The sequence below is a fragment of the Ammospiza nelsoni genome, chromosome 4 (assembly GCF_027579445.1).
Source record: "Ammospiza nelsoni isolate bAmmNel1 chromosome 4, bAmmNel1.pri, whole genome shotgun sequence".
In the NCBI taxonomy this organism is placed as follows: Eukaryota; Metazoa; Chordata; class Aves; order Passeriformes; family Passerellidae; genus Ammospiza; species Ammospiza nelsoni.
The window spans coordinates 60,339,391-60,364,790 of NC_080636.1; the positions used below are offsets into that span (position 1 = coordinate 60,339,391).

A 25,400-nucleotide genomic window follows, 5' to 3' on the forward strand; every position below is an offset into this window, starting at 1 on the left:
GTGCTCTCAGTGCTGAGATCTTGTATTGTACCAGAGCAAAGAGATCTCATGCAGGAAATGTTCACCTCTCTTTAAACAACACCTCCACATGAGGAAATGTTGTAACATGTGCTCCTTGTGGTCAAATTTTGCACTCCTTTTGTGGTGCTCATAATCCCCTGGGATATTGCGGCAAAAAAGAGTACAAAATAGTCAGGAATTCAGTGTCAGGCAGCACTTGTTCTATAGTGGTTAGGGGTGGATTGGTGCACCTTATAATGTATCAAGAAAGGTAAAATTGCCCAAACCTATGGTGTATTTTTGCAAAGTCCTGAGATGCTCATTTATTTAGCCGATTTGGAAAACAGTGCCTGAAATTCTCATCTGATAATGAGATAATATACTATTGTTACATACTATGTGTCAATATGAAAAGAAATTAAACTAATTGCATTTTAAGGCCCAGTGACTAGCAAGTTTTGTGCCATTTTTACATGTCTCTACAGAGCACATGAGCACCTGGCTCTCCAGTGCCATTTACCAGGTAACTCTGATTTTTTTTCAGGCTGTCAGAAAAGCCCTCATCTGAGATTGACTGCAATAGAAGGCAGGGAGACTAAAATTAGTCCATTTACTTCTCTCAGCCTCTTACCCACATTGCAACTGCTCCCTCTCCAGTCAAATGAGGTCAATCAGCTTGACAGCCCCATCTCCTCCACTAAACCTTTAGTTGAGGAGAGCAGCTCCAGCAAGGCACAGAAGGTCAAAATCTTGACAGAGAATTGGGCACTGAATGTCCGTGGGGCCACGTGCCCTAGTTAGGGACAGATTCGCTGGTGACTCTGCCAGCACCGTGCCTTAGTGCACCCACCAACCCAGCGACATCTCACTCAGCTAAGGGAGACTTTTCCTCCCATTTTCTGGGTTAAACATCCTGTCTCAGCTCAGCCACCCTATTATCCCTACCAGCCTGATCACATCACGGCTTCCTGTCAGGTATTTCCTATCTCCACTCATGACCCATCTCTGCCTCTCTTTTCTTAGTGTGTGATTGCTCATCTTGACCTCAGCTCATAACCCTTTATCTCCTAATCTTTCTTGCCTTTGTGTGTGATATATTTTGCCTCCTCTTAAACTTGCCATCTATAAAGCAAAAGTCAGCTGGTATTAGGAGGTAAACAGGAGTGTATTGCATCCCCATGTTTGCAGGCTGGAAAGAAACAGTGATGGTCTTCACCCAAGCTGTGAATCAGAGCCCCCCAAAATAAAAGATTTGCTTTTCAAAAGGGATACATTTAGAGAAAAGGAAATGCATCTTTCATTCTCTGGTTTCATTCTCTTGAAGACCTCTCTGGCTTTCAAGCATCTCAGAGGTTGAACTCTGGTGTTCTACCCACAGCAATGCACACTGTAAGCAATGAGGAGAACAGCTGAAAAAATGCAAACCTGAAGTTTTCATTGGCCTTCCTCAGCACATACTTTGGGGAAAAACTTCATTAGGAGTGGTGGAAATGCTGCCACTGCAAAAGATCAGCGTGTCCTAGGAGCATGGAGTTTTCTCCATGAGTTTTTTGAACAACAGACCTCAAGCAACTGTGTGACCTTAATCCCTGTCTTCAAAGCAGAGCCCTCATCCTGGTTTAAAAATCTAAGTAGGTAAACAAAGCTTAGGTATTCTAGAAGCCACTGCAATGTGGTCACTTTTCCAGTAAAGTCTCTTCCTAGCCACAGAAAAATGCACAGGACTGGGAAGACAGGTAACAGAGGTAAATATAAAATAGGTTCATGTCCTCTGAAGGAAAATTACAAAAGAAGGATCTTAAAAGTGTCCTAAAATTATTTTAAAATTAAATGTGAATTTCTATTTCTACTAAACCCCCTCATCTCGTGAGTCTTCACATGGCATTTATTCTTTTCTTTTTTTTTATTTAAGAAAGAGATTTAAAAAGAAAGCAGTAATTTTGAACTTCATTCTTCACTCTAAAGGGTTTCACTTAAAACCTGGTTAGATTGAATGCTTGCACTAAAAATAAGCTTGGAAAAATCAAGTTTACAATGTTAAATATTAATTCAATTTGCAAATATGTGCAGAGTGTTAAGGAGCTTATCTATCCTGGACAAGACATAAAACCTGAATGCTCTTGTAGATGTGAAAAGAACCAACAGTTTTCTCAGCATTACTGCCCTAAAGTAAAACAAGTATAGGAAGAAAATAAGTATAAGTTATCATTTTGCCTGCAAAACTTTCTGTGCTGGGCTGCCTGGCCTGGCTTCCCTCTCTGCCAGCAGTGGCAATAAAACAAAACAAGCCTCCCACCCCTGTTACAGGAGTGGCTGCCTTGGGTTTCCAGCAAGGGGGAAAACTCTGGTGCCCCATTCTGCAGCTGGCTGTGTTGCAGAAACAGGCTGTTTGTTGGGGATGAGCTGTTTGTCTGCAGGGAAAATTCGGGGCTCAGTGTGAGTCAACAGCAAGTTCCGCTTATTGAAGAGAGCATCAGACACTTATACAGCAAGTAATAAACTCATGAATATTCTGTAATTTACATGGTCCATTGGCCACACCAGAACACCACCTCTTCCCCATTCCTTAGGGGTTATATCTCTCTTTTCTCATGTCTCTTTCACTATTTGTTATCATACTACAGCTAGGCCCAAGGACACGCTATCTTGCAGGTTCAGGACTTGGAATTAGCCACAGCCTTGTACTTTTCCAGTCTCTAGTCAGCTAAAATCCCAACATGGCTGAGCTTCCTGTGGTGCCTCTCACCTGTAGCACACCATCAGGAGTCCCAGGCCCTGGTCAGAGGCTCCTTGGGCAGCAGAGGTGGTGTCACCACCAGCATGGCCTCGTGCTCCACACACGGCTGGCTGGGATGTCTCTGCTCGTCTGGAGGCATGGCAGTGTCCTGGGGGTCTTTGTGGTCAGCATGACCTTGAGATGTGTTAGAGAGTCTTTTCTCTCAGTCTGGCAACTGAAGGAAGGAATCAGGATTCTTCTGTTCTGGTTTTCAAGGTTGTTTATTTTCTGTTATTTGTAACATTCTTTCCCTGGCCTGCTGAGGCCTCTTCAGCAGGTCAGTCAGTGGCACACTGCCCGCCTTCAGGGAGGTGTTGTCTTTTTATACTAAAAACTACACATACTTTATTTACAATTTTCCAATACTTTCACCTATGTTAGACAGTCCATCTGTACCCTAAACCAATCCAAAACCATCACCCAGAAAATGGTGGCCAGGAAGAAGGAGAAAGAAGGACAAGGCACACCCAAATTCCTCCATTTTGGGACCCCAAGCCCCCATTCTAGAAACCCCAAAATTCTACTTTTCACCCTGTGACAAACTAACTATCATTCTTCTTAAACTTTTGTGGCTTGTAGATCGTCATATAAGGTTGGTGATTTTTTCCATGGGTCAAAATCAAAGGCACAGGTGTCTTGGGCTCTGTGCCGAGGTCTCTGAGCCCCCTGGCAGGGGCTTGAGCCATCCAGGGCAGCCAGAGGGATGTCCTGGATTCCAACAGGAGTGGAGACAAGGGGAGGGTCAGAGGTTTGCTCTGACTTCTGCAGAGCAGGCAGTGCTGCTGCTGGCCTTCCAGAATCTTTGAACTGGTACAAAGAGCTTTTCTTGAGCAGGCAGTGTGGGTGAGCTTTGACTTTTTGCATCCACCTTTGCCAGAGAGGGTGATGAGTGGCTGGTGCAGGCTCTGGTCCAGCAGTGCTACAGCTGAAGGTGCCCCTCTCCAACAGAGAAATGCTATGCTGGGGATTTAGTTCCAGTTTTTCAAAGAGCTGGCTGGAAAACAAACATTCTGTTTCAAAGAGAGGAAAATAAGAAGAAGCCTAAGCTTCAGTATCTGATTTTTTTCAGAGGTTTACAGCTTTCCTTAATGCAGGCAGATTCCTATATCTGATTTTCCTGCCCCCTGCAGTAACTTCCTAAAGTAAAGATTTACTTGCAGGGGCAAGAGACTCTTATCTCTGTCTCTGGCATGACTTCTCTACCTGATAACCTCCATTTTAAAGGAGATCTCACTTTCAGTCCTTACTTTGAACAGGCAGGAAGGATAGGAGCCCAGTGTGCCTGCATCCTGTATGTGCATCTTGCTCTCCGAAAAATTTGGTCAGAATATCCAGTTTGACCTGAAACCCAACCAAAAAGAGAAGATTGGAAGGGGAAAAAACACTGATCATCTTAGTTTATCATTAAATCAGAATTAGAAACTAGTCTTAAAAAAAAAAAAACTCACTGAAATCTGCCCAATTTCAAACATCCACAGAGCAATCTCCATGTAAATCTCCTTCTACAGTTACAATCCCCAAAATCAATCATGGCTATACCTAGTATCTCTTTTTTGGTTTTTTTTTTTTCTTTTAACCAATTGTCAGGGTTTGAATACATCTTTATCAAAAAAAGCTATTTAAAGAACTGGAAAAAGCCCCTGCTCCTGCTTTTTTTTTGCCAGGAGAGGAATGAATCTGACATTACCTCAGGATTTTATCTATTTAGCCCCATCTGCAGGCTGTGTCCATGAGCTGTGCCATGCATATCCTCGATGTCTCTTCAGTCAAGTGCTGCCAGGGAGTGAGGCATCCCCTGGAGCCTGTCTGACCCAAATTAGGTGCAGAAATTGCAGTTAAGGACAGCTGATTGATCCAAGGTGCGAATGGTTCAGAGCTCAAGGTGCCGAGTGGGGCTGTAAAGGGCTGGGAAATGCTGCAGCTTTGCTGGAAATGTAGTGAAGGACCTCAGTTCTGTCTTCCACCATTCACTTACATTCCTGGCTGCTGGTGCTGATCCCTTTGCAGCTGGAGAGGGGCTGTGGTACTGCCCATGAGGGCCGTGTCCCTTCCAGTCCCTACGGATCATTGCTTTGGAGCTCCCCTCTGGGCCAGTCCTGCCCACAGCTTGGTCTTGCTGGTGACCCCAAGGTTTTGCCTGTGTTTGGGAAATGCCTGTGAGAGCAAGAGAGAGGCTGTGCTGCAGCACAAGCCTTCAGAGCTGTCAGTGATGCAGAGACTGAGCAATAGAGTCAGCCAGCTGCTTGCTGGGGAAGTCATGGCTAATACCCTTGCATGTCTTCAGCCTTTTCCACCTGTCATGTAGGCTGCCAAAGTGCTCTTTTCCCTTGCCTTCTCTTTGCTCCACACTTCTCTTAGGAAATCAGACAAATAGACCAACTGCAAAAAGAAACAGAGAGACAGGAACTGGGTTCAGCCTCTGCTTTCACCACTTACCTGAGGTTTGATCTTTCCCTTCTTGCTTCATAGCCTCTGACTCAGCTTTCTGCTCTGTACCTCCAGAGTGGTAATACTTGCTGTTAATGAAAATACTTTTAAGACTAGATACTTTTAGAGCATTAACATAGGGCATTCCTGAAATTTGTCAAAAGTTATGACAAATTCATGTAGAAATTCTCCTGTGGAAGAAAAGAGACAAATATTTTGAGAGGCTTACAAGACAATGTGATGATAAATCACAGGATCTTATTTTCCAGACTGTTCTGGTTTACCTTCTCTCTGTTCCCTACCTGGGGGCTGCGTTACAGCTTTGCTCCCAGCAGTTGCAGGCAGCTGCTGTTTGCAGGGGAGGAGCTCCTGTGGCATTATTTATGGCAGCTCTCAGTGAGAGGACAGTGATTTACTGTGTGCTATCTTCTGCAGCTGTGAATTTGCACCACGGTGACAGGGACATCCAGTGGAATCCTGATTTTCAGGCTGACACAGAGGTAGAGAGAGGTGAACTGGCTGGGTAAAAATGAAAGCCTGTTAGTGTCCTCCTTTGCCTTCCCACAAATAAACTTTTACTTTCTGGAATTTGGAAATTAGGGTTCCAAATAGCCTGACATTCATGCTTCCATCTCTCCTGCCAGAAAACTTTTTCAAGAGAAGTCAGGATGGTCTTGATTCTTCCTCTAAAATTGGGTGAACTTTTTTTATATAGGTTCTCCTCTTTTGCTTCTCCTCCAAACCCCACATCTCACTGCATCTGCTCTATGTCTGACTGCCCTTACTAGGGAGACTCTTTGATGAATTTGTCACCAAATTTGCCCCATGCTCTGAGCTGCACAACTTGCAGTGGCAGCAAGAGGAGCCCCCACCCAGGACCTCTCAGGTCTGCCTCTGCCTGCAGAAAGGAGCTCACTTCTCTGTGCTACCACAAAAGAGCTGTAGAATTTGACTTCATGCCCTTGATCTTGAAAAAAGATGCACAGATCAACTGAGCAGGCTCATGGACTTATCCAAATTGAATCTCAGTGCCAAGTCTCTTGGTTTTGACCTATGCTATAAAAGTGTTAAATTTCCTACAAAGCCATTGGCATTCTGCACAGGGAAAATTATAGAATAACACCAGGGAATGACTTGCATTTTATTTCTGGGGTTATTTCTTTCAACCACAGTTTATCTGGCACAATGCACAGGAAAATGATGGGATGTGTTTTGTAACATTACACAGGAAATCCTGGCATTGCCTTCTCTCTGTAGCTGTGAGCCATACCAGTCAGCTGTGTCATGGGACAATGAGCAGCTTAGTGGCCCCTGTGGGAAGCTGCATGGGAAGCTGCTTCATGAGCTGTGTCCGCTGGAGAGGGAGAAAAGGGAGAAGGAGGCAAAGGTTCATTTATTTGCTCCCACGATTCCTCCTCTGAGGTTGGCATGGTGGAAATTGCAAAACTGCAAGTGGGATTAATAATTCCATGAAAGACATGGCTGTAGGTACAATAATGGAGGGCAAGCGAGTCCATTATCTGGTCTGGCTGGCTATGAAAGACTTTTGCTCCAAGGCATCTGCTGTAATTGAAGATTTGGTTGGTCAAGCTGTAGAATACTTTTAGGATGCAAGTGATGTGTGCTGTCATTGCTATGCAAGCTTATGTTTTCTTTTTCCTATTCTGAGCTGAATAGAGTGTAACCTTCAGGTCAGTAATCAGTGTGTGAATAATATGGACCTACATTTCAGAGGAAAAAAGATATGAGGTGAAATGCAAAACTTCAGATCTTCCTGCTAGTTAGTTCTTTTCTGCTCTGCTTCCTCCAGCAGCAAAAGTAATGCTAGGTCTTGATTGTTCTGCATTGTTCCAAAGCACTAAAATCCAGAGGCAAAAAAAAAAAAAAAAGAATTAACATTACACACATGAACAGGTAGAGCCCTTGCTTATTGAAATGCAGAGGGGACCAGGGGACCTGATTAGGCAAATTTTGTGAGACAAGAATACGGCCAAGCTCCTGAAAAATGGCAACATTACCAGGGAGATGCTTTTATAAACAGAATAAACACTCAGTCCTCCTGCAGATTGTTATCCAGATTGAATGGCACTTGGTTCTTATCAAGACACTTCTGCAAAACATGGAAATCTCAGGTAGTGTGATCCTTCAAGCAAACACCATGCTGCTTTAAAGCTTGGTTCTGATCATGCAAAGTAGCCTGCAGCCCCTCTGAACACACACAACAGTGGAAGGTGGGCAATACACCATGAGTTCATAACTTTCCTAAACACCAGCAGCTAGCCGGTTTTCTGTGCCAGGCTTTTTCACCTCTCCACATTGCTGGTGGCCCTGGGAGAGCACAGGAAAGGATTTCAATCCCTAGGCAGTTTTCTCGTTGGCAGAACACCTACAGACACAGAGGTGACAGCCTGGCATGCTGATGCCTTCCGAAAGTAATCACTCAATCTGGTGAAGAAGAGCAGCTTCCTACCTCCTACCTTATCTCCCCATCCATAAGAGCAGCAGGGTTGCAAAAAGCAGCAGCAGCAGCACAGCCCATGGGATCGTGCTGCACACAAATTAAGCAGAGCACTGTGCTCAGGCAGCTTCTTGCTTGCAAAGTTGTACTGCTTTATCTTTCATAATCTTCTTTTAGGAGAGGTTAAAACCCTCCTTTGGGGCATCTGAAAAAGATCTGAATGCTCCTGGAGGTAGAGACATTGATGGTCTCGTGTCTTTGAGGAAGTCTTACCTAACGCTGGTTGGAAGGAAGAGTAGGCAGAGCAAGCCCCAAGCCAGCCAAGGTGCCCTAAGCAATATTTCCAGGGTGTCCATCTCAGGCAGACTGGTTGTAACCTGGGCCAGGCTTGTGTCAAAAGTGTGGTTTGATACACGCTCAGCTTTAACAGCACAAGTAGAATCCCTCAAACCTCAAGGTGGTTTAGAATATAATAAAATATTAGAATAAGAAATACCATTTTTTTAAAGTATAGTCCAATCCACTCTTTAGTGCCTCTGGTAAATTCAGCGGGGACTCTTACAATGTATAGGCAGAATTGTGGCTTTTCCTTAGGCTTTTCTGGATAGCCTCTATACTGCTGTTTGTATTTGAAGAGTGTTCATTGGTATGATCTGAGGAAAGGCTTTAAAGAAGCAATGTATTTCAGGGTATCTCTAGAAATGGTTCCTCTATGAAATGCTTTTGCTTGGGAAAACAAATCAAAGTAATGAATTAAGTTTTGGAGTAATAATATATCCTGTATAGTAATCTTAAACATTTTTTACTTTCATTGTCCAAAGGATTGTCTGGAAAGGCTCCTCAGTATATCTCTAAATGTACAAGGTTGGTTATTGCATGTTCATGTACACAAGTAGTGGTTTCAGACCTCAGTGTTTTTAAAACCCTGTATGGGAACGAATCTGGGAAGCTTTCACTGCTGTAACCAAGTACCAAGAAGATAAAAGCATTTGAGGTATTTTTAAACGTCAGATTTCAGACACAAAGAGTATTACTGTGATTTGATCTTCAGACTCTGTATTTATCTGTCTAGCCTCTCCTATTTTATCAACAACTCTGTTCACCTTGGAGATAGCTATAAGCTATTGATTCAGGGTCTCTAAAATCCAAATTATGATATTTAAGTCAAGACATGTAAATCATTAATTTAAGTACTATCAAAAGGAAATTTTGACTATTTTGTTTTTAATTTTTAAGGGCTTTAAAAAAGCACTGTACAAGCAGTTTAAAACATGAGAAATATAACAATTTTTTTTGTTATATTTGCTTAGGTAAATAGCAGGTAGATGTCAAATATGCAAGGGCCACCTAGATCTCTTACTTTTAAAAAGAGCTGTTCTAGACTGTCACTTCAAGGGACTTAGTGTAGCTGATGTGTCTTGTGTTTCTCAAAATATAGATGCAAGTAGTTTGGCTAAGAATGAGGCTTTGCACTGCCCAAAGCATGACCCCAAGCAAACATGATCATGCCCAGGTTCTTACAGTGAAATTAAAGATCTTTTCCTGCACCCAATAACCCAAATATCACAGTGTGCTCAAGGATGCTGCTGACATTTTCAAAGACCACCCAGGGTGTTGCCTTTCTGACTACAGATATGCTCTGGGTCTTCATGGGACTCTCTCTCTTTTCCTTTCCAGCTCTCTTGAGTCTCTTCCCCTTGCTCTCATTCTGCCTCTTGTGAAGTCATTGGAGCCCAGTTTTGATACTAGCAAATACCATATTGTCATAGCTGGAATAAGGGCTTGACTTCTAAAGGTAGCCTGAACATATACAATATATGAAAAATGACGTTCACTAGTCACCACAATTCTTAAGATCTTAAGATGTGAATAATTTTATTTTTAACGTAATTGACTCTTAGCTGAAGACAAGGCTTGTGTGTTCATGCAGTGCTAGGTCAGGTTCAGTGAACTAGTTTATTTATTCTTCTCACAGCACATCAGCAGAGGGTCTAAACAGATTAGTTAAAGCTATTCCTTATGATCTAATTAAAAAAAATCCTTATAAAAAAGACAAATATTTTAGTATTTAATTTTGATGTTTTCTTAATGCAGACTTTGGTGTTTGTCTTATTTTTTTGTGTCCAAAAAGTCTGAGAATGCACTTGAAAATAGTAATCAAGCCTAATCTCTGCTGGCATCTCAGTCTTGGGGAAAAAAAAAACAATAACAAAGTCAAGCTAAAGTGTTTGTTCATTTTTTTTCTTTCTCCTGCTAAGCAGGAGAACAGTTATTCACAGGGCTTGTTATCCACAGGGCTTCTCAGGCAGGGGTCAGCTGACAAGTAACACTGGAGGAAATGTTCAGTGAGGTGAGAGTTGAGGGAGATGACATCTAAGAAGTGTGCAGTGGCTGAAAGGGCATGTTCCAAGCTTTCCATTGTTGATTAATGAGGTTTGATTCAGAAAAATGCCACTTTTGTCACAGCCTGTCCAGAAAGGTTGGGGCTCCCAGGTGCGCTCTATGTTGGGCTCTGCTGTCTGAAAATTAATGATGAAACTCTGCTGACTTTGGACACTGGGGTTTCCTGATTTTGTGTGAAATTATTGGTTAATTTCAGATACGAGAGGGGCTCCTGATTTATTTACATACTGGGACCTGAAACTCAAGTCCTCAAGTGGTATGCATGTAATCATAAATTCTGCTCATAAAGCCTCAATATCACCTCCAGTGTTGTAGGGGACAGTGTGAAGAAAGTGTAAATTTAGGAAGGAGCACTGTCTCTCTGTCCTGCGGCAGTCCCATGCATCTCAGCTGATCTTGGAGGCACTTTGGAAGCACGGGCAGTTAGAAAGACACATCTCCCAGGATGGGGAGGGCAGAGCTGTCCCAGTGGAAGGGAGCAGGCCAAATCCTGCTCACTTCTTCTGCAGACTCCACGGGCTGTCCCTGCTCTTGCTTTTGGCTTGTGGCAATGAGAGCAAGAGGAAAATTAAGTCCAGGGTGTTCATGGGGCCATGAAGTAGTGAATTTTTTATAAAGCTTAGTAACTGTCATTTTTCAAGTAATTTTCTAGAAGAGGGCTGGAATGTGGGTAGTGCACAGCAACCAATGTACCTTGAAAGTACATTTCTTTGTTTTAATAAGGCTGGCGGTGTACCATGACTCGCCATAATGAATTAATTTGGTGTTTACCATAACAGCACTGAGCTTAATGAACTCATCATATTTATGCAACTGTCTGTAGATGTTCTCTTGTCATTTGGGATTCATAAATAAGTACTAATACTTTTATCGCCGCTTTCTCCTGAGCAGGAAAGTTCTTCACAGTGAAAGGCCATTAAAGCTCACTTCTATTTTTCTGTATAAAAAGTAAGCAGAAGATCTTTAATAACTTGATTTTTATCTTTATGTAGGTTTCTGAATTGTTAGTATGTGCTCAGCAAAGCTGTTCAGCTTGAACAAAACTATTGTAGAGCCATCCTTATCAAATTCCACCAGTGATATAATAAATAGAGTAATATCTCATTTAACTGTAGGTGCCATTTCATTTAAGGTTACCCTTCTGCATTTGAGAGAGAGTATCTATGTAAGTTCAACAGATTTAAGTAAAAAGTTGTTCTCTAAATTGAACAAAGTGATACTAATTTATGGCATCCAAGTGATGATTGCTACATCTTTGGAGGGTAATGGTTTGTTGCTGAACAAAACAGAAGGTCAGCTGCTTTCTCTCTTTTAATATTGTTTGATATGCAAATCCTTAATGCTGAACAGCAGCTCTGGTTTACTACTGCTGCTTCTGTCATCTCTGGAAGGCAAGATGCTTATCCTTGTTTCTGTGCACTGCCTTCCTGCTGACAGCAGTGTGGTGCCGAGCCCTGCTGAAGGGCACATCAGAAGGCGGCCACCTGCCTGCCCTCCTGGGCCTCCCCGGCTGAAATCTGGGCTGAAATCTGCCTGGAATCCCTGCCACAAATCAGGCTTTGCAGCTGGACCCACGGGCACTCTTTTGCTGGGTTAAGTGGTGGGAATGGGTGCAAAGGGAGCACTGCTTCGTCTAATCTGGCAGCATTTGGCTGCCACACAGCATTTCCTCTCATGGAGCCCATGATTGGCAGCTCATTAAAAAGCTGGCTTAAAAAAATATCCACAGAGAAAAACAGAAAACAGTCTCCTCAGAACCAAAAATTCTCACAGATATCAAGATCTCTAGCTCAAGGAAGGTCTGGTATATATATTTATGTAGATATAATGATCTCTTCTTCCAGGTGTTTTGCTCATTTTGCAAGCTCTCCCAACATCGCTTCATCCACTCAGGAGCAGGCACTGGCAGTGCTCCCCTCTTTCTTTCACCTCAGGGCAATGACTTCTGCCCTACACCTTGCCACACATCCTTCTTATGGCTGAAATTTGATGTTATAAGTATTATAAATATGATTTATGACATCAAAGTCAAGGCTTTGAGCACCAAAGTGTGTCTCCCACGAGGCCTCAAGATGAGGGTGAAATATGAAAACTCACCAGGTCTCAGCAAGACAGTGAGGTACCACTGAGAGGGGAGAGGAGATGAAAAGGACTCCAAGAGTCTCCTACTTGCCCCTCTCCATTCTTATTTCCCACTTCCTTCCCCATGAGGAAGCCAGCCAGGCTAGGCAGCAGCCATCCCTCTCTGGCACCACAGCCCCGAGCCAGCCTTCCAGGTGGCACCAGTGAGAGCTGCTCTGCTGCCAGGAGAGGAGCCTGCTTTGCCAAAACCTAAAGCTCGCTCAGGGAGATGCAACAGGAACTGGCATCACTCCAGTTATTGCAGTGAAAGACTTAAGCAGTTGCTTCACTGAAGTAAAAAGTCCACAAACACTCCTGGTGGGTCCCTACCTGTCTACTTTGATGATTGAAGGATGCTTACAAACCAGCTTTTATATCTTGCTTGAAGAGGAGAACCAAATTCTGAAGACTTTGTATCAGATTTCTGACAGAAAAGCTCCAGTGAGGAGGTTTTGCCCGAGGAATGATTTTTGCCTAGCCACTGCAGGAGTTACCAGAGGTCTTGTCGCTGCCATCCCATCTGCAAGCACTGAGTGCTCCCAAAGGTGACCCATGTGAGCCCCCTGGGAGCCAGCACAAGTCCTGGGACCTTGGCTCAGGCTCCTGAGGCAAAGCCCACCAAAGGTACTCAACTAAAGCATTTTTATTTTTATTATTTACATCCCCCCCTGCCTTCAACAGTGAGCATTCGTTACCTTGGGTCTGCAAATCTGCTCTCTGTAGCTGTCTGATCTGCTGACTAGAGCCAAGCACCTCATCCTTAGCACATCCTCTTCCTTATCAGTGCCAGTGGGGAAGTTATCCCTCTGGACAACATGTTCCTGGTGCAGGAGGCTGATATTCAGTCACCTTTGACATCCCAGAACATGCATTGGCATTTCCAATATCATTGTAAATGGCCTCTCATATCTCATGCTCACTACTGATAGCTGAGAATGAAATTAGATCAAAAAATGTGTTGTCACAGAGGTCTCAATTTCAGACCATTTGTGACACCATGCTATCACATTAAGTTGGGTTTTTTTATCTGTGGATATTTTCGAGAGCAATTTCATTTCACTGCCAGCAGCAAAGTATTTTACTAACTGGAATCCACTCCTATTCCCATTGATTCATTAGGATTTGTTCACATCCCTGTTAGATTTGGAAACCACAGGCAGCTTCGTTTTCTGTGTTTATATCCACGAGACATCACTGGGCACTGTGAATTCAGAGCCAAATCAGTTAAAGCGCACACAGACCCTTTCATTTGTGCAGCTCAATAAATTTATGTCATTGCCTTGAAAAATGTAACTCTAACACTTTGCTTGCTAAAGAAAAATATATTTAAGACCTGTACTCTGTCCATAAGCAAGTTTTAAAGGTCATGGTTTTTGGACAAATCAGATTATTTCAATATACAGGCTTCTTTTGTAAGCTTTTTAAGACTATGGTATTTCAAAACATCAGGAACTCATGCACCCTGCTTATTAATTTCCACTGGCTTATGGCTCACAGTACTACTCTGTACAAATAAGCAGGTTCAAAAGAGCCATTGAGGAAAAAATTCAGTTGTAAAAATCTGGGACTAGGAAGGAGAGGCACTTGGCTGGAATTATAGCATTGGAAGATCATTATCATTCAGAGCATTTAGTTAATGCCTTATTACTTTAGTCATTTATTAAATTTGAAAATCATATAACGAAGAGATTGTAGTGTCTGCCACCCAACAGGTACGTCTGATTAGCCTATCGGGGAAGCCACCAGGACATGCTGCAAATCCCGGTATTTTTTTGGAAAGAGTGCCATCGTGTGGGAGCCTCCTTGCAGCACGCAGGGATAGCAGAACCCGTGTGCAGGCGTGCCTTCTTGCAAGGAACCTCCCTTCCTCCTTTGTTTTCCCTGGAATTTCCACAAAAGCGCTATTTTCGTTTCTGACAGTGAGCCACAAAGATAGGAACTTTCATAACTAGGGACAGGTTAGAAGCGTTAAATCTCCTTAATATGTTAACTATTCTTTTGATTCCATAAACAGGTGAGTTCTGAAATGGAGTGTTTCTGAAACCTAACAGAAGCAGAATCTCCCTCTTTCTCTGAATGTCATTAACATAGTTAGATATTGGTGTTCTTTTCATTTCTCTCAGTATATATTGTATCCCCTCAACATCTGTTTGCAGCTACAGTTTTACATGGCTTCATTATAAGCTTTCCACTTCTTGAGCTCTCCCATGTAATAATACCAATACTATCCCCAATTTCTAATTCCATGTTTTATGTTTTCCTTTAAAGAATTGAACTTGTATGTTACACCCATAAAGAAAATTGCCAATAATTGCCAGGGGTACAATTAGGGATAAATCTTCGTTAAGAACAAGCCAAAGCTCAGTGTCTTTATGCAAATGCCTTTTGTTAAAAAGATGTCTTGTGTAATCAGGAATTATACTGACAAGTGAAGAATCATTTAATTAATGAGAATAGAGCAATCATTTGGATGGTTCTTTCTATTCCTGACTGAATAAAAGAGAGAAAATCACCCTGCTCAGGGATTAGAGCCACTGCTGGAAGAAATAAACCCCATGGATGTTGTTCTGTTACTGCCTTGGGAAGATAGTACAGTAATTCCTAAATATAAAACTATGTAGGTTTGGATTAGGCATTGAAAATTAATTTCCTATTAGTCCACAAGAACTTATACAAAAGAGTTCTGTTTATTCTGGCTGTCTGCTCCTGCTGACCTCTCAGAATGGAATATTTGGGCCAAAATACTCACCTAAATCCTAGTACAGGATTTCAGGGCAGTGAGAACCAGAACTATGGTGAGTTCTTTCCATAAGGACTGTATGCCATGATCCAGGGTGGGGTATGGACCCTGTTTGCAGTTGCAGAGCGATAATCTGGTCTCCAGTTCAGCCCTTTGTTTAGAGCAGGTCAATTTGCCCTGGGTCTTTCCCTCTGGGTCTTTGAATTTCACCAGGGGTGGTGATGCCATAAATTCTCTGTTCCACTGTTTGACCTCTCTGATTCTCTTCTTATCTGGTTGGAATTTCTTATCTTCCAGTTTATCCCAGTTGCATCTCCTCCTGTCACTGGGTCTCTACACACCCCCAAGAGGCAGCTGCAGGCAGCAATAGCAGCAGTCCTGCCTGCAGTGCCATCCCTCCAAAGCTCATCTCAACATGGGTGGCTCATAACAGCTCATTTAGTCTCTTACAACAAACCAGATTATCCTCCCATCCTTGAGATATCCCTGCTCCCTCAGAAAGCTTCAGAATGAGGCTTCCCTAAGGTGTGTCTGGGTTTGGGAGAGTCAGAATGTACTCCAGGCATCTCTGACCTTGAATACCTTTCTCCAGGGTGGGACCTTGAGCAATGTACTGTCAGCAGGCACTGCACAGAATTTGTCCCATTCTTACAAACTCAAAGCTACATGAACAAGGTGGTTCTGACATCCCTAAGGACTCGTGTGTCACCTGTGATCTGTCCTTTTAGGGCATTGTTCCCTCTGGGACAGCACAGGGGTGAGCAAGCTGCTCCCCTCTGAACAGATCATGATCCCAGCCACCAGACATAGTACTAGGTGGGAAGTGGGAGCTCCCTCCAGACCTGTGCTGGGATTTCAGCCACTGGTGGCTGTGCCAAGCCTCCCATTCCTGGCAAGCCCACAGGACAAGTATGTGGCCATTTGGATGTGCCATAGCAAATTAAGTGGCCTCCTGGACAGAACTACCAGCTGAAGCAGCATCAGAGACCGAGTCACCTGTGCACAGAACAGCTGCCCTGTGGGCCCCAGGTACTTTCAAGCTCCCTTTTGAGGTTGATGGAGATCACTGCACTGAGCTGTTGTAGTAGCCCTGGGACAGTGGGACAGCTTTCCTTCCTCCTGCAGTGCACTGCAGTCTCTCTGGTAGCAACATCCCAGACCTCTGTTGGTTTGTGTGCACTTGGACTTTTTTGCATGCTGTGTCAAATGATTGCAGTAGTAATTGTTTGCCTTCCAACACTGAAATAAAAAACAAATTCATTACATCGAAACAAATTCATACACATTCATTACAACGAAAAAATTTTCCATTGTTTTATTCTTTTTTGGTGTAATCATTGAATTTTTTATCTTGGACAACCAGGGGTATCCAGCTGTTACTCTAGTCATTTCTGAATGCTTTAAAAAAAAACCCTATCTCCTCAGAAATAAATGGAGTAAATATGAAAATATTCTTCCAAACACAATTCTCATTTCTCAAACATTTCATCCCACAGGAAGTCTAGTTAAATATGTTGTCCTTGCAAGCTGCCCAGGAAATATTTGGCAGGAGGCTGGGTATGTAGGTCCAAGGACAAGTGAATTCCACAGCAAGGAACCTTCCTGTGGAACCACTTATCATCACCTTGCATTCTGACATTAAGCAAGACTGCTTTAGGTCATCACTGGCTGCAATAAGATGGCTTTGCTCTCTCTCCAAAGCAGCAATGTAGTTAAGACGATAAAGATCAGTTTGCAACTATGTCTTGTGTAGCGTGGTAAATCTGAAATGTATATTCCTTCTGATTTTTTTAATTGAAATGTCTCTCCTCCAATGATTAGGATGCAAAATATTGTCAGATATATAATGGACTATGAAAGTCAGTTGCCCTAGACTAGTAAAAGCCAATTGAGAAAATATAATATATGAAGTAAAGCATTTTCATTGAGTTTGTTAAAAGAAGGAAAAAGAGATTTGAGTGTGCTTTGCTGTATCTGGAGTGGCACACAGATACCCATATGCTCAGCCTAAAAGGCAAGCCCACACCCAAGCTTTCTTTTCTGCCTAAATCAGTCTGTGCAGGTTCATTTGGTGCTTGGCTTTCCAAGACATATGGGGAGGTTGCAGGCAGTCAGATTTCCACCCTCACACTCTTGGGTGCTGCTGCCCCACTGTAACCCTTGTTTCTGTGCTTTCTCCCTAAGGATTTTGGAGCTGCAGCAGAATGGCGACATGGACGTGTTGAAGCATAAGTGGTGGCCGAAGAACGGTCAGTGTGATCTTTACTCATCTGTGGATACCAAACAGAAAGGAGGTGCCCTGGACATAAAAAGTTTTGCAGGTGTTTTCTGCATCCTCGCTGCAGGGATTGTCCTATCCTGTTTCATTGCAATGTTGGAAACGTGGTGGAATAAAAGGAAAGGCTCCCGGGTTCCATCAAAAGAGGTATTAGACCCTCCATTTCTCCTGGGGAATTTTCATGCACCCTAAAGATTGCTGCCTTGGCTTTATAGCACTAGAGAGGGTGGGGAATCAAATTCAGAGATACTTCATTCGCTTCCTGATTTTTTAATGTAAATGATGTTCCTCAAAGTCTTTCCAGCTATTCTTTCTAGAAAAGCTTGAATAAAAATAAATGTATATTGATGATGTATAAATATGCAACTATTCTGAGTAAAACACAATTGTTACTTGTGGAATAGTACATTATTAATACATCAATATTCAGTTCATTGTTCCCATTGGTGACAGCTAATTCTCACTAGGTGTCTTGGCTTCTTCTTGAAAAATATGTCCCCTAAGTTCAGTGGCTGAGTCATTTAAAATACATTTGCAAAATTTGCCCCTTAAATCAGCTGTTAGCTTCTTGCATAAGCTTGTGCCCATTTTCAGAAACATTAAACTCTTGACACTTCCATGAACTTCAGTTCTTTTGATTTCATCTGAAGTCCAGGGAAGCAAGACTACATTAGCTTTTTCAGGTTCAGGCCAGACATTTTTTTGAAACCTGGTACAGATTTGTTTCAGAAAATCTTGTACAGATGCCACAGAGAAATATGTTATTTTACACCTGAGATGAGTTTGCTTCTACACTTGCATGTGTGATGCTTTCCTTCCTATGGTAATCTACCTGTCCCTCTACTAGCCATCTGAGCCTTGTGCAACTTTGCACCAAATTACTTTTATTCATAATTAACTTTTTACCTCTACAAAATGCTAAAAAGAAAATTAGGGACAGAATGATTTATTAAAATATCCTTGGAAGCAACATCCAAACCAAAACCTAAATAAGAGCATAAATGTAGCACTATCAAAAACAGCTTTTTTGTCTCTGTAGCTCAGGCACATCTGTGTAGCTTGTGGGGTATTGATGTTAATTTGTGTGGAGTGGTCTTGCCTTCTCTGCAGTTTCTCCATTGTGTTTATTCCTGCTAATCTAATGCTGTCTAATCAGGCAGGATTAATTACACTACCTAATTAGACAACATTGGCACTGATGTTAAAATACATTTAATCTTTTCTTGCCTGTTTTAATTCCCAAGCTTTTTTTTTTCTTTTTTCTTTGTTTCTTTTTCTTTTCTTTTTTGTTCAAGATCTGGACCGGACCATTATTAAAAGGAAAAAAAAAAAGGAATCTCTAGAATTTAAATTTGGTTTCTCAGGAATGGAAACCATGTAGTTTCATCTGGTAAAACACTATTTATTTTAAAACACTAAAATTTACTTGATTGTTGTTTACCCATATATTCAGAACTTAACACTTTATATTTATCTGGTGCAAAACATGAAAATCAATAACAAAGGAAAAGAAAAACATGCCAACACAGATATTTTACACAAGTATAAAATTTTCTATTTCAATTTTCAAATGCTGAGAAATTCAAGTGTGTACTTTCCACAAATGGTATAATTTGGCCTCCTTGATCTTTATTATATGGTCATTAGCTTAGCATTTAAACACTCATCTCAACATTAAATTGAAAAGCTTGGCTCAAAACTGAGTTTAACGTGGACGTACGTGCTGAATGTCCCCATTATCCTGGATGTGGGGGTCATTCAGCAAAGAAATACATCTTAACTAACTTTCTTAAAATTCATTTTAGCTTCCATGAAATCCATTGGCTCTTCCAGGCCACTAGTCCAGAATCGGGGGTCAGATTGGGCCAGTTTGTGGTCAGCAAGCCAACCCTTTTTCCTGGTGGCTGCCATCTTGTGCTCCAGAATGCAAGCATTTATACTGAAAAAAAATTGTCTAATGGTTGCGAAGATAACATTTCGGTCGCGTGCCAGAAGTAACCCATTCACTGATGTCTGCCTGAGTCTGCAGACAGTCTTAAACAGTAGCTCTGAGAGAAGTATGAACCGCCCCAGTAATCTCAATGGGATGTTGACTCTGAAGCCTGATGATAATTTAAATGTGAAAACTGCTGAATATTTCACTACTGATCACACAAGAGAGAAGAGGAAAGATCATATTATGGAGATATGCACAATCTTACTGTGAGTGGGTCTCATTTTGGTGTATCGATTGGGTGGAGATTGGGTTGTGGGCTAAGCATGGGAGATTATCACCGCTTATATCTTTTCACTGGTCTGACCCTAGCCCCAAATGCATCTCTGTAAAAGAAAGAGGACTTCTTTGAGTTAATCTTAGAGGCTCAGAAACTATGAATTTCCAATCTTTTCCCAATTGGCACTTCAAATTACAAAGTATTTGTATGTTTGTTTTTTTTCAAAATTAAAAACAAACAAACAAAAAACCAGAAAAAAAAGGAAAATATTTAGGACTGTCCCTCAGAGACATAGTCATGACTTGCACACGCTAATTGAGCCTCTGTATATTTCTTTAGCTTCTGATGTGGCCCCAGTTCTCCTGCATCCATATGCAGCTCCAAATTTTTTGAGGAGATAGCGTTTGGTGAATGCGTTTGGATCTTATGTCACCTGTGTGGTTGTTATGTGCATCCATGTCTATGTCCACCTGTGAATAAACAATAGACAGAAAGCTAAGTCCGAGAAATGAGCACTGCATTTTTTCCTTCCCGTGATGAGCTCAAACCAAAGCCCTTGTGGTCAGTGATCATCCAGTCCCTGGGAGATCCCTGATGCCCTGTTCCCTTCCCCTTTTTCCCTGGTTTGTCTCCCGGTCCCTGCCCTCGGAGGGTGCAGTCCTGGAGGGGAGCTGGCCTCTCAGTTTCCTCCAGTTGGGCTTTGTGTTCGGCGTGGTGCCAGCGCAAATGTTCAGTGATCCATTCTGCTAAGTAGATGAACTCCTGCAGTTTGTTCTAGGTGTGGACTGAGTGTTTGACTTCATTCCTAGAGAAAGGAGGGATCTCAAGCCCATTCGGTATACTAGGAGTCTTGCCATTGATTCAGGGAGCTCTGGATCAAGCCAGTCAATGAATTTCAGTAATCAAGGCTGGAAGTCATCAGTGCACATCTATCGGCTGCCTAATTATCCTCTGTGAGGTCCTAGAGTGTGAGATATTTCTAGTGGCCTGGAAGAGCCAGTAAATTTCACAGAGATTAAGGTAAATTTTAAGGTTAGTTGAAATTGATTTTTGTTCTGAATGAGCTGCACTACTTAGACTGAGGGAATATCCCTGTCCGTGTGTACTTAACGCTGCTTGGAATTAAGTTTTGCAGTTCAGCAGAAATATGTATGTACAACACAGGTGATTTATTGGGTCACCTAGGGCTTTCTCCTCTTTTTTAACTTCTATGAATTTAAATTCTCAATTATGACAAACAAACCCGTTTAAATGAGTTTTCTGGGAAGAAGGAAAAGGGGCAGAGGTAAGAGAAGCAATGATATATTATAATAAATACATCAGGCTGCCTTCTCTTCTCACCCACAAAAGTATAATTCCATCAGAATAGATGGAATTGCTTCTTTGTAGGTGAGGAGATAATTAATCCCTCTGTTGGCATTGTAATTTAAAATTGCCTGGTGTACTCCTTTCTGTTCAATGTCAATGAGTCACCAGTGCTTGGGGTTTTTTCTCTGTATGTTCAGCTTTTCTATACCACAATTTACATTATAAAGGCAAAAAGAAACCTGAGAAGTTTCTAGTCCTTCCTTAAACCCTGAGAGGATGACATAGATGGCAACCTGATCCCTCAGAGCCTCCCATGTTGACATCCAAATTTAGTTCTCATTGCGGAGTTGAAGAACTGGCATCATTCCAGGCATTTGAGATTATGCAGTTTACTTTTATTCAGCTGTTGCTAGTCTAACCCACCTAGCTCCGAGCTTGCCTTTTCCTGAAAATCTACCAGCGGTGCTTTGAGTTTTGTTGTTTGGATCCAGGGTTTGAAGGTAGCTGTGGTGTAAGGGTCTGCCTCAGTCTGGCTTTGCCCACCTGGCTTCAGGCGGTGGGGGAGCTCACTGGTGACACTCAGGACACCGTCAGCCAAGAGCCAGCTCTAGTCAGTTGTGCCTTGCGCTCCCCGAGCAGTGCTGATCACCCTGTGAAACGTCAGCCCAGCACAAATGGCGATGGTGAGTGGTGCCTCTTGTTTTTCTCATTCCCCAGGACGACAAGGAGATCGACCTGGAGCACCTCCACAGGCGCGTGAACAGCCTCTGCACAGACGACGACAGTCCCCATAAACAGTTCTCCACCTCATCGATTGACTTGACCCCGCTGGACATTGACACTTTACCCACACGTCAGGCACTGGAGCAAATCAGTGACTTCAGGAACACTCACATCACCACAACCACCTTCATACCAGAGCAGATCCAGACTCTGAGCCGCACGCTGTCTGCTAAAGCCGCCTCGGGATTCTCCTTCGGCAGCGTGCCCGAGCACCGAACTGGCCCTTTCAGGCACAGGGCACCCAACGGGGGCTTTTTCAGAAGCCCCATCAAAACAATGTCATCTATCCCCTACCAACCAACTCCCACCCTGGGCCTGAATATCGGTAGCGACCCAGACCGAGGCACCTCCATCTGAGCATCAGAACGAGTTTCTTCACTGTTTCTTATTTAGGACTCCCTTTGCAAGGAGCAGCTGTAATATTGTGGGACTAACATGGATGTAACCTTTCTTCTTATTTTTTGGTTTTGAGGGTTGTGGTTTGAGTTGGTTTTTTGTTTTGTTTTTTTAATTATTATTTTTTTGAGGGTTATTTTCTCTTCAGGGGTTGTTTTGGGGTTTTTTTCTTTATTTTATTTAAGAATCAGAACTATTAGTAGCAACTCTTCCTCCTCCTCTTCTCTGCTTTCACAGTTTGGTCTCTTCTGCCTCCCCTTATTCTCTGTACTACTTGAATCACTTATTCTTCCGTTTATCACCATGTTAGGTTTTGGTTACTTCAGGCTTTTCATATACTTTAAATATAGGAAGCAAGCAGCAATTCATGCATAGGAAAACCCTGAGGATTACTTTACAGAAGGGCATTCGCTCCTCCTCCCCCACCGCCTTTTTTTACTATAATTGCAATAACTGAAGTATTTTTCATGTACTCTGCTGCATCCAGTCAGTGCTCCACTGCTGTGCGTCCTTTTAACTGTGGACCAAAGGCAAACCCTGCAGTTTGAAAAATGGAAAATAAAAAAAAAAGGCAAAAAGACAAAAAAAAAACAGGAAAAAAAAAAAAGAAAGGAAAACAAATGAAGTTTAAAGATCATTCAGGCCCCATAATACCAGAATGCAATTTTGTAGGATTACAAAAAGCCATTACTATGCCAGTAAAGACTACAGTTAAATCTACTTTTGCACTGCAACAGTGCATATGACCTTTATGTGATTGTACAGTGTTAAAAGTTTTTCTTATGTACAGTAAACTGTATCATATGGCAGAAGCCTCTGTTGTGTTAAATAAATTAATATCTCATACACACACATATATATACATATATACACACATGTATGTGTGTATATATATATATATATACACATGTATATATAGCTATAAAATGGCAGCCGTTGCTATTGCAATTCATTTAATAAAGCTTTAGTAAAAATGTGTTGTATACAAGAGAGATGTACAGTGCAGGGTGTCTTTTCATTTAGAAAAGACAGGTTGGTTTAACATTATTCTGACTTGCATCGTTTGCCAACAGAACATATTTTATACTTTTCTATTAGAGCATCCAGGGCAATTCAACATTTGTACCTAGATGTAACTCCTTTGGTTAGGTTTTGCATTGGCTTTTGAGCATTCTATAAGGCTAATCTTGATAATTTTCCTTTTACTTAATTACACAAATGGAATTCTCTCTTAGGTATACCATGTTCATGAACAACTGATATAGCTCTAGAGCAGTTAAACATGGGTCAAAGGTCAATAAATCCTTTTCCAAGTCAGTACAGTTAATCAATACAATAATGGCGTGAGTGGAGGAAAACAAAAGCCCTCAACATACACAGATGTGGCCTTAATTATAATCACGTATTGTTCTAAGGGGAAAAAATATGAACAGGCACCCAGTTTAACCCTTTCTATGTTAAGTTAGATTTAGAGGAGCTATGTACTTTTTACATTAGTGCCAACTGTATAAAGCAAGAAAAAGAACAGCAGTGAGAGCAAAACCGGCGCCCACTTCGGCACCAGCTTTTTCAAGTAACACTGTTACCTGTTAGAAATGTAGGAAGAGCTTTCAATTTGTAATCCTTAAACTAAAAATGCGGTTAAGTAGAAAGCAAGCAGTTTATCCTGTGAGATTTTTGGTTTGGTTTTCTTTTTAATGCAACCATACACTTATTTTAATCTAACTCATTCTTTGGCTAAGATTAATAGGAATCAGCCTATGTGATTTGCTTTAGGATAAATTAAAAGGTATATTCTTCAGATCTATTCTATTTTGATGCTAATTCTGTTCTGGGGGAGCATCTTGTACTGTCACTGTTTTTTGTACTAAATCTTCAAATATTGTCTACTGTGTAAGGCAGAACGAATTCTTATCGTGCAAAAGGCCATTTTGTTTCCAGGGTAGCAAGTGTCTACAAGCATGCACAACTTGCTTCCCCCTTGTAACGTTCATTAACTCATCGACACTTCTGAATAAAGAAAAAAGAGAAAAGAAAAAAAAAAAAAGAAAATTTCTTTCCAACAAGCTACGTAGGGACATACCAGATGTTGCAGTGATTTTAGCTATTAAAAAACCTGTTAACCATGTACAATATTTAAAATAGGCCTATTTTGATGTGTTGCCTATTATACAGATACACAAAACATTTTTTGGAGGCCTCAGTTACAAGTGGCAGAGCTTTCTGTGTATAATTTGTCTAAATAATTTGTCTAATAAAATTGTTTTCTAAACTTGCGTTTCCTCCTGTGTAATTGCTGAGCGCTGTGGGATTTTCAGCCTGTGGCAAGGCAATGGACTTGTGGATTTGCTGCACTGCTACTGAAGGGTTTTAGCCCATGGAGAGGGGAAGAGCTCCTCAGGCTGCTGTGAGTCAGCTCAGTGAAGAACATCTATGGAAAACACCAAGGTTGACCATGTTTATCAATGACAGGCTTAGATTTCAGAGAGTTTTTATGAACAGCATTTTGGAGAATAAGATTAGAGCTCCTTAGCACTGACATGTACGGGACATCATTTTTAGAAATACTGCATCCCACCTTCATCTGTTTTAGTATAATGTAGGAGTTTTCTTGGAGCATGGCCTTTATTTTTATAGAATCCCTTTTTGCCATCTTTATTTGCATAGAGGTTAATTTTCTGTGGTACTGGGCAGATATTGCCTAAAACAAAAGTTTTAGGGTGAGAGAAGGTAGGCCATATTTCATTCATGACGGCTTTCTCAGTCTCTCTCTAAGTTTCAATAACATTTTAAACTAATGACCTAGTCATTAGCAAGCTGTGCTGCAATAACATCAGCCATGACAATTTAATTTGCAGCATCCAAAGTTTAGCTCCTGCCTTTTTACATTCAGTGTGTTTTATTCACTTTAATAATATTCCTGACCTGTTACAATTTTCTGTTAAGATTAGCAGGCATTCAGGGGTTCATTCACCTAAACAGAGGCAACATTATACTCCCAAATAGGGAAGACATTTTAAGATCTGGGTTTACTTCTCATTACCCTACTTTGATCTGATTGGACATAAATTATATTTATCTTCCCCTGAGTCAGTGGGCTGACACTCACAGACACACCTCTCTAGAGCCAGGTAGTTTTGCACATATGCCAGATGTACTCTCTATAATGGGCTACATCATGGTGAACCCTACGTGACACTTCCCTTTCTTCACAACAAATTCCAGGGAAGTGATAGTGTTAAAAACTGTCAAGAGTTTGTGTTGCAGTAGCTCCACTGGAGATACAAGCCAGCTGTTTATAAAGATGAGTTGTTTGCATGGTATCTGCAGTTTTATGACCTTTTTGAGATACCAGCTACAAACAAAAAGTGAAGTAGTGGAAGAAAACACTTTTATCTGATTTCAAAGAATCACCTAGAAAGATGTTTCTATTGACCAGCAGTGAATACCTGGAGATAAATAGTTCTGCTGAGCCAACCAAGTGAATGATTGCAGCC

General features: G+C 41.8%; 1 protein-coding gene across 2 annotated transcripts in view; it reads left to right on the plus strand.

Annotated features, from left to right (window-relative positions):
* GRID2 (glutamate ionotropic receptor delta type subunit 2) overlaps window positions 1-21,981 on the plus strand; it is a 677,499-nt gene extending 655,518 nt beyond the window's left edge. For both annotated transcript variants that reach the window (XM_059471361.1, XM_059471362.1), the window contains 2 exons: window positions 17,110-17,350; window positions 21,442-21,981. In XM_059471361.1, the coding sequence (XP_059327344.1) occupies window positions 17,110-17,350; window positions 21,442-21,864 (664 nt within the window). In that variant the 3' untranslated portion in view covers window positions 21,865-21,981. The remainder of the gene's footprint in view (window positions 1-17,109; window positions 17,351-21,441) is intronic.
* Window positions 21,982-25,400: the final 3,419 nt, after the last annotated feature.